The 8,713-nt window shown below is 42.1% G+C and overlaps 1 protein-coding gene across 1 annotated transcript; it reads right to left on the bottom strand.

Annotated features, from left to right (window-relative positions):
• Nucleotides 1–1,379: 1,379 nt before the first annotated feature.
• Nucleotides 1,380–8,025, bottom strand: LOC123148006 (T-complex protein 1 subunit epsilon). The gene is made up of 9 exons (XM_044567359.1): nt 7,653–8,025; nt 6,799–7,117; nt 5,706–6,054; nt 4,999–5,131; nt 4,873–4,925; nt 4,404–4,506; nt 3,182–3,348; nt 2,989–3,102; nt 1,380–1,804 (listed from the first exon to the last, which is right to left on the bottom strand). The coding sequence occupies exons 1-9, from the start codon at nt 7,849–7,851 to the stop codon at nt 1,634–1,636; spliced, it is 1,608 nt and encodes a 535-aa protein (XP_044423294.1). The 5' UTR covers nt 7,852–8,025; the 3' UTR covers nt 1,380–1,633.
• Between the last annotated feature and the right edge of the window lie 688 nt (nt 8,026–8,713).

Genomic DNA, 8,713 nt, shown 5'->3' with positions numbered 1-8,713 from the left:
AGGGTTTATCTTGCTCGGCCAAGCATTGTCCCTCATGTCCTCATGCACAGTCCATCGCTTGTGCTTGCATGCCGCGAAGATGGGAGAAGCGATTCAATATTTGTGGTTGCAATGGCAAAAGGGATGGTAGAAGAGGCAGAGGCAGATGCAAATGAAGAACTTCTAGTGCTCAAGCATCTCAAACTAGAGCAATATTTGGTTTGGACAATTGTTAGCTTTCTTGGATGCAATGTGGTGATGCTGCTTTTGTTACATCATGTAATTAACTTGTTGTGATGATCTTTTTGTTATAGTCACTTAAGAGCAATGTTGTTGTCTGTATTGTTGAAGAGCACATGCACAACAAGTAATCTCTAGGAAACACGCATAATGATCATCTTCCGCAAAAGTGCTCAATTCATCTTCACACATTGTGACCCCAATGAAATAATAACGGTACACTGAGTTTTATTTCCCAACTAACACACACATAGCAAAGTGTGTCCATAGCCAACTACCTCATTTGATAAGCCTAACTAGCTGAACGACTAGAATACACACAAGCAACCTAACAGCATCGTCTAGCCTTTGCACTATCTGGCAAGTGCGTTCAACATCCAGTTAGAGTACTTCTCTTTCAATAAAGCTGTTGCGTTCTCCAACCGTCATTCCATGCCTCTAGTCACCTGCAACATTATCTAGCATGCACTGCTGCTTACCTCCTGCAAATGTGTGACTGCCCCCTGCTATCTCCTTAATTATTTCATGAACAGGTGTAGGATCAACTCCATTTGCGACCCGAAAAATCTCTGTAGAGATGTCCCATTTCCAGAAGTCACAGGCACTGCCGTGATTCTACTGAAGACAAATTTGCTAGCTTCAGAATCCCGGGCACAAAAACCTACAAGCCGAAATCTTTCAAGAATCTCCCCTCCGTTTTGCAGGTGTATGGACGGGGAGCGGCAACAAATAGAGGCCACTTACTCGAGAGAGGGAATAGGCAGCAAAATCTACCGAGTTTCAGAGGCGTGTTTCATCTCAACTGGCATAGGATTTGTTCGGAACTGATCGCAAATGGCTAATTCCGGTTCTTCCAAGGAGCATAAAAGGCGCATTTTACTCATGAATTAATTGTAAACACAGATGTTTTGTTCACTACCGTTACTAACATCTAAAGTCACCAACAGACTCCGTAAGACAAGTAGCTTTTCAGTTTATGTCACGTATAATTTAGTTTTCAGAGGTAAGTAAATTGAAGACATGTGCACCGTTCCTGGCACTGATCGGTACAAAAACAAGCAACTCGATACATATAGTAAGTCTGACTCACACCAACTTTACCTGAGATACTTTAGACAAAGCAAACAAAAAAATAAAACAATTACGATAAAGCAGACAAATTAGTGGTCCAAAACCATACATTAAGCATCTGAACAACACAACGAATGGACTGGTATCGACATGACTTGTGCTACTGTCTCAAGCTCTACAAAGTGTGAACGCACGTCACAAAACTAGATAGCTCATCAAACAAAACAAGTGACCACTCCATGTAAGAATTCTAGGAGCAAATCAAAATCAACCCATATAAAATATGCTGACTAATGGAGCGCATGCCACTTAGCACAGTCGATTTCCGTTCTTGAAGGCGTCATCAATACTCAGAAGGCGTTATGACATCATCAATCTTGAGGATCATCTTGACCACCTGTGTTGCCAGCAAGATCTGTTGCTGCTTGCCGATCAGAGTCTCGAAAACATTCTGTTCTTTCATGTCGTTGGTACCAACATCATTGCAATCAATGCCACAGCGGGAATTGTTCTCCTAGAAATATGTTCAGAAATGAAATGTTACCCTCAATTCAGAAGGAATGCCATAACAATTACTCCCTCTGTAAACTAATACGTATAAGATCTTTTAGATCACTACTCCCTCCTTAGGCTGGTCATAGTGGGGAGTAACTTAGACTAGTAACATACATATGTTACTAGTCTATGTTACTACCTTCATAGTGGGTAGTGTCATAGGTGTGGTAACATAGTTGCCTTCATTTATTACTTTGTAGACTCATTATGCATTGGAAACCGCTATGTGATGGTAACATATTATGTTACTCTATTTGCCTCTCTCCTCATTAACTACTTGCCACATCATCATTTTTGCTTATGTGGCATCTATGTTACTACCTATGTTACTCCCACTATGACCAGCCTTACCTGTTTATAAGGCTCAACTTAAAATCTTCAGATTTCCGTTTTATAAGGCTTGTTTTGAGAGTAGCTTGGTTAAAGCGCTAAGGTCTTTTCGATTTCTGCGTTGCATTTGATTCCCTGGTACCATTTTCAAAAGAAAAATAATCACAGAGCCAAGTCGTTGCTCCTTTCTTCCCTCAGCTGCATGCATGCAGCAATCTGGACATTAAAACGAGATAAAAAAAATGACCAGTGCATGTGCCATCGGGATGAGAGAGAGAGTGGGACGCATGAGGGCTTGGGGCGCTGTAGTTAATTGCATTGGCAATTGAACATGCTGAGATTTAATACCAGTATGCTAATTGGGCACTTTTCACATTAGCCAATAGACATTTATCTTGGTTGGTGGAATTTCAGATATGAGCCTTATAAACCGGTAAGGAGGGAGTATTAGTTTACAGAGGGAGTAGTAGATATGAGCTCAAAAACACTGGTGACTGGCAGTGGCATGCCTAGTGCTGGTTTCTGGAACCCTCACATCGTACACTACATAATATGACTTACATGATGGTACAACGTGTACAGCATCAAACACAATCAATGCCAGGTGGGGAAGGACCAAGGACTATAAGGACTAAGCACAGGCACTAGCCAAAAGTAACTTCTGAAATAAATTCTATCACAACCCCAACAAAAACACAGGCGGCTAATTAGTAGGAGTATAACAGAACAAGGAGGATGTTTTAAAGTGAGAAGAACAGGCTGACAACCGACATTTTAAAGTGACTGTCAAAATCAACAGAGAAAACAAAATACCTTGACATGTTGGGATTTTACGACAGTGAGAGTATCAATAGGCGGCAAACCACTGTTTTCAGCTAAAGCTAGTGGAATGGCATCCAAAGCATCAGCAAATGCCCTGATTGCATACTGAAAATACAAAGAAGCACAATTAGAAGAAAACATATATGGATTTCTTTTGTAGTACCAGTTCCAAAACCACAATTACCTGCTCAACTCCAGGATGCCGATCTGCTGCAGCATCAACAGCAATTGAGCAAGATATTTCTGCTGAGCCACCACCATACACAATTGAGTTGTTGATGATCAGATTCCTTGCAACACATAGAGCATCATGAATACTTCGCTTGGTCTCCTCAATCATCATTTTGTTGCCTGTGCAATACCAGAATACCAATCAGAAGATACCCATATACATTATTAGCCTAAATATGACTGAAATGTATACTAACTAAGACTGGAAGACAGCAGTTAGGCTTGGTGTTTCTCAAATATTTTGAGGACTTCAATCTTATAATCCTAAAAAAGTAACAGCACACAGCTAAATAGTACAGATGACTTTAATGTTATGATATGACTGTATAACGATTCAATAAGAAATATGGACATTATCATGAACAACAGAGGTGCCTAGATTATGTTCAGATTGTGACCAAAGTGTACCTTCCCAATTTGTCGGTCATCACAAAAGCATTGGCTTTTTGTTTGGATGGATACCAACTGTTTGGCATGCAAATGTTCATTTACCAACTCTAGTTCATTTTCTATCCAATTTGTTGGCAAGCAAAACCTCAACAAAAATTTTGGCTAGCCAACTTTTTTGACAGGGCAACTTTGGGCACAAACCAAACATGTCCTTACTAAAAGGACCAGAACTACATAACCAGTGAGATCCAAACAGGCAAGGAGTTATATTCAATACCAGTGAGGTATTGAATATATAGCTCAATGATGTGGATTAGTTACCAACAGACTCCCAAATCACCCAGATCAACATTTGAGGGTCTATTGGACGACTTTGGATAGTTCATGGCATAAATTAGAAATTTTGTAGTTAACTGGTGTCATTTTATAAGCCGTCTTGAGGTATGGCAAGTACGATAAAATATAATCACGATTAAAAACATGTTAGCATTTCTTCAGTTGTAGTGAAAACAAGAATTATTTCTCATGTATTACAATTAACAGTTGGTACGATCTAATATGGAGTTGACATGCATTAAAATTTTCTTCTAAAACCATTGCTTTGAAAATTCAAAGTACGAATACTGCCAATTGATATAACAATATCCAGGCTATCCAGTATTAACTGTAAAGTGTGTCTCGAACAGATTCGTGGTTGGTGGGATAATGCTTCCATGGCCCAACAAATCACTGAGCATACATGTGTCAATATGAAGAAAAGAAAAAACATATACATCAGAACATACCACCACGGATGAAAATAGTTACAGCTTTGGAATTGGCACACTTCTCGATGTATAGCATCCGATCTTTTGTTGTTCCAAATGACTTCTCTCTGACTAATCCAGCCTATTTAAGCAGGACAAGCAAACAAACATAAATCTTATGCTTTACAAAGCAAATTAAGATGGCTACCAAGCATATGCAATTCAAAGTTCAAACAATACATCCTCTGCATTCTCTAATGTAACTGCTGTTCAGAAGTGCAAGGCATTCACATGGTGTTTTCAAGAAACTGACTAAACCACTAACTCGGCTACCAAGATAGCATGATGGTTGAATTTAGGGTTGGAGATAAACATTCAGCATATCAAGTAGTGGTGAATGGTCGCCCTCAGAAACCCACAGACGGTTACATTCACTCTCAGTTGAACCCTCACAAGATAGCATGCATATTACTTGTTTGAAGAAAGATATAGACAGATCAGGTTATACCTTCCCAAGCTTTTCGGTAGTCAACTCTTGGAACCTTGGAACAATCCTCCCTCCTGCACTCAGTTCTTAAATGTTACGTACTGCCATAAAATATAATTTAGAAACACATGAAGAGAGGTAGGTTACCTGTCGCAATGGCAATTAATTCTAATTCAACACCACCAACCCATCTGACAGCCGGCAGCTCCCTTTGCATTAGTAAGTGATTGGCTTCATCATCAAACCCCCATTGACAAATAACTAGGGTTGCACCAACATCCTATAAAATGCACATAGTTACGTGATTATGTTTTGAGCAAATCATACACTGAACATAAAAAACAGATTGATGTGCATACACTTCGTACAGCATAACATTAGTAACATAAATGTTAATAAGGGGAGGTAGAAAGTGTTTTTTGCAGCCTAAGGGTATTAACAATAATGTATCCTATATATATCTAAAAGAGCCATCCCCACTAACTTATTTATCTCAACATGCAAGCATGCCACACCACCATACAATTATAGACGGGATAAGGCCCACCTCAACATGCAACTGTGCATGGGATTATTTTTCATTCTATTATTCTACTTGTATTCATAAATATTTACAACTATACATAATCAAATACAATAAGTCTTACGTATTTTTAACTTTGGTTCACGTCTTATCAATCAAAATATTTATATTCCACACAATCCAATCTCATTAAAATTAATATATTGCAACCAATTCCCGCAACACGCGAGGTACCATCTAGTTATTGTAAAAGAGCACACATCACAAACCAAGAATACAAAAACAAGCTACTCCACAATATATAAACAGTTTGTCCTTTATAGGCTTTTACCTTGCATTTCTGAACCATGTCATCGAAGTATTTCTGCTCTTGCCCACGCAGTGTCTGGAATTTCTCTACAGTGTCAATGTCAACCTTATGCTTTGTCTTAGGCTTCGGGGGCTCAAATGGGCAGGTCAGAATGGCAATGTGAGCATCCTCAATTCTCTTTGGCATTTGGGGGTGGCTCATATCTTTGTCAACAATGATTCCTTGTACTAGCTCAGTATCCTCGAGCTTCCCACCAACCTTACCTTCCACCTTAATCAAGTCCAAATTTACATCCTTCCTTTCCAAATCAGCGACCGCAAGGACTGCTTTGACAGCAATCTCAGCTAGAGCCCTCTTACAACGGCTAACACTGTAGAATCAGAATAATTGGACAGATCAGAAAGGTTTGAAATAACCTATGTAAAATGTACCCATGCAGAAATACTCCATCCATTACACATTGCCACTATATCATCAGCCCACCATGCACACAGACCAACGCTAACACTAAGAAAGAGTTAGCAAAAAATGAGTACATCTAGTAAGGCAATAAAGCAAGGCTAGAGTTATTTGAAACAGATTTCACTTGAGGTCAAGGACAGTTATACTAAAACGGAAGGGATACTTCCAACTTATAAGGCTGTAACAAATAGTTTTTCTGCTATACCAGAATATTTCTTTCATGTAATGTCCATTTTAGAAGTAGAACTGCGGAATTGATATTATTGTACAAAATGAGCTCAAGAGACAACGGTACAAGACAGTAACATCTGCAATTAAAATGACACCAGAAATTCTCCCAAACTGTAGGCAAGTATACTGTCCATAAATTGGGTTCTCACAAAACAAAGGGAACTAAACTGTCAATATGTTCCCCCTGACAGCCTTCATGTTGTAGAAAAATGTGAAGCCTGATTCAAGCCAAAATAATACTCACTCCGTCCTGAATTAGTTATCTTAGATTTGTCTAGATACAGGTGTATCTAGACACGTTTTAGTGTTAGGTACATCCATATGCACACAAATCTAAGATAACTAATTTGGGACAGAGGTAATATCTTATAACTCGGTTCTAAAGCAGCTGACTGATTAAGCACAATATGTTATTACTCACATCTTTGAGGACAAAGTTGTCATGCAGGTCTGCACCAAAGGCTCTATGTCTGTAGCACTGAACTCATATTTCGTGGAGATGCTTTCAAGGTGATCAACAGCTATCCTCGACGCCATCTCATAACCTTCGGCGATCCTTATTGGGTGAATACCACGTTCCAGCAGCTTCTCAGCCTGCTCCAGGAGCGACCCAGCCAGGACCACAACCCCGGTGGTACCATCTCCAATGTCATAGTCTTGACTGCGGGACAACTCCACCATGAGCTTCGCAATCTGGTTGTCAACATCCATTAGCTCCAGGATCGTCGCCCCATCGTTTGCTGAAAATCCATTGGAAAGAAGGTCAGTAAACAAAACATGAGACAAATCAATTCAGTACGTGAGCACAATAAATGAAGTGCTAAAAACACAACCGGATCTCCAGATCCACATAGGATGGGGCACCTCGCCTCACTTCAGCATAACATTTGCAGGAGTAAAAGTAAGAGCACGCTCGTACCCACTAGATAGAGATAGCTACAGAAATGGCAACCTAGCATTTCCCCGATACACAGTATTCCAATCCGAGCAGAGACATAACGAAACCAACAAACTAGCCCCACAAATCGTACCATCTCCTTCCCCAAGCAACAACATAACAGCACGAAAGTAAGGGGCATCCCACAAAGCTAGATCTCGCCATCATAAGACTCGCTGTGACACCTAAGAGAAACCCTGATCCTCAACGCACAGCCATTGCCACCAACGTCGAAGATCCAATGGCAGGCGAAAACTTCCGGATCTCGTACCAGGCTAACCGGAAAGACCAGACCTAAAACCTAAAACCAGGAGAAAGCGAGAGGGAGCGGGTATTACTGATGGTGACGTCGCCGTCGGGGGACTGGAGCATCTTGTCCATGCCCTTGGGCCCGAGGGAGGTGCGGAGGATGCGCGCTACGGACTTGCCGGCGGCGATGTTGGCCTTCTGCGCGTCGAGCCCCTGCAGCCGCGACTTCTTCTCCTGCTCCCGGAGGATGATGAAGGGCCGCCCGTACTCGTCGAAGGCGAGCGCCATGGCCGCCGGAGCGCTGGCGCCGCTTCTCCCAGAAACCTCCGGAAGGGCGGATCGGACGAGGACTGGGAGGGGTGCTGTGGTGGGGGGAGAATGAGGCGGCGGTAGGTTTCTGGAGGGAGGACGCGCCGCGGGGGCGAGGGTTTGTGGTGCTTTCTTCTTCGTGCTTCCACTTGAGAACTTCTGGCGGCTTCAGGCAAAACCCTGGCTGTGGTTTGGGGCCTTTGGGCCGGGATGAGCGCATGGGCCTGGCCAAGTTCCGTGGTGTCTAGGGTTTCTGGTAAGACCAAGTCCTGGCCATTTACGATACACCCAAAGGTTTTGAAAAGTCTAAACCTTCCTGAACCATTTTTATTGGAAAAACCTTCCAATCAACCAACTGATCTTCTGTTGTCTCAAAAAAAAGCCAATTGATCTTCTCGCCGCATCCGCCGCTCACGCGGCCGTCAGATTGCGATCCACTGGTCCACTAGATCGTGGTTGCGCGTGCAGCTTGGGACCACTTACCGCTTGCCTCTAGCGATAACAGGCAACGATGACCACATGTGCGAGGCAATGATGTTGCAGAAACAGAAAACAATCGTTCGATCCGCTCGACGAATCTAGCACCTACTCCCTTGTTTCCCGCTTTCGATCCCCTCGATCTCGTCTCTCTCCCCATGATGCTCTAACACTTCCTCCATTCAATCTGCTTCTAAAACCATCCACGAGCCAAGCTCCAGCCATGACGGACGGGGGTGTCAATCTACTTCCCAAATCATCCACAACCCAAGCTCCAACCAGAACGAACAGTGGTGTTGATCTGTTTCCTAAATCATCCATGGGCCAAGCTCCAGCAATGGTGAATGGCGGTGTCAATCTACTT

Source organism: Triticum aestivum, chromosome 7A (assembly GCF_018294505.1).
Source record: "Triticum aestivum cultivar Chinese Spring chromosome 7A, IWGSC CS RefSeq v2.1, whole genome shotgun sequence".
Lineage (NCBI taxonomy): Eukaryota > Viridiplantae > Streptophyta > Magnoliopsida > Poales > Poaceae > Triticum > Triticum aestivum.
This window is presented reverse-complemented; position numbering and strand designations above follow the sequence as displayed.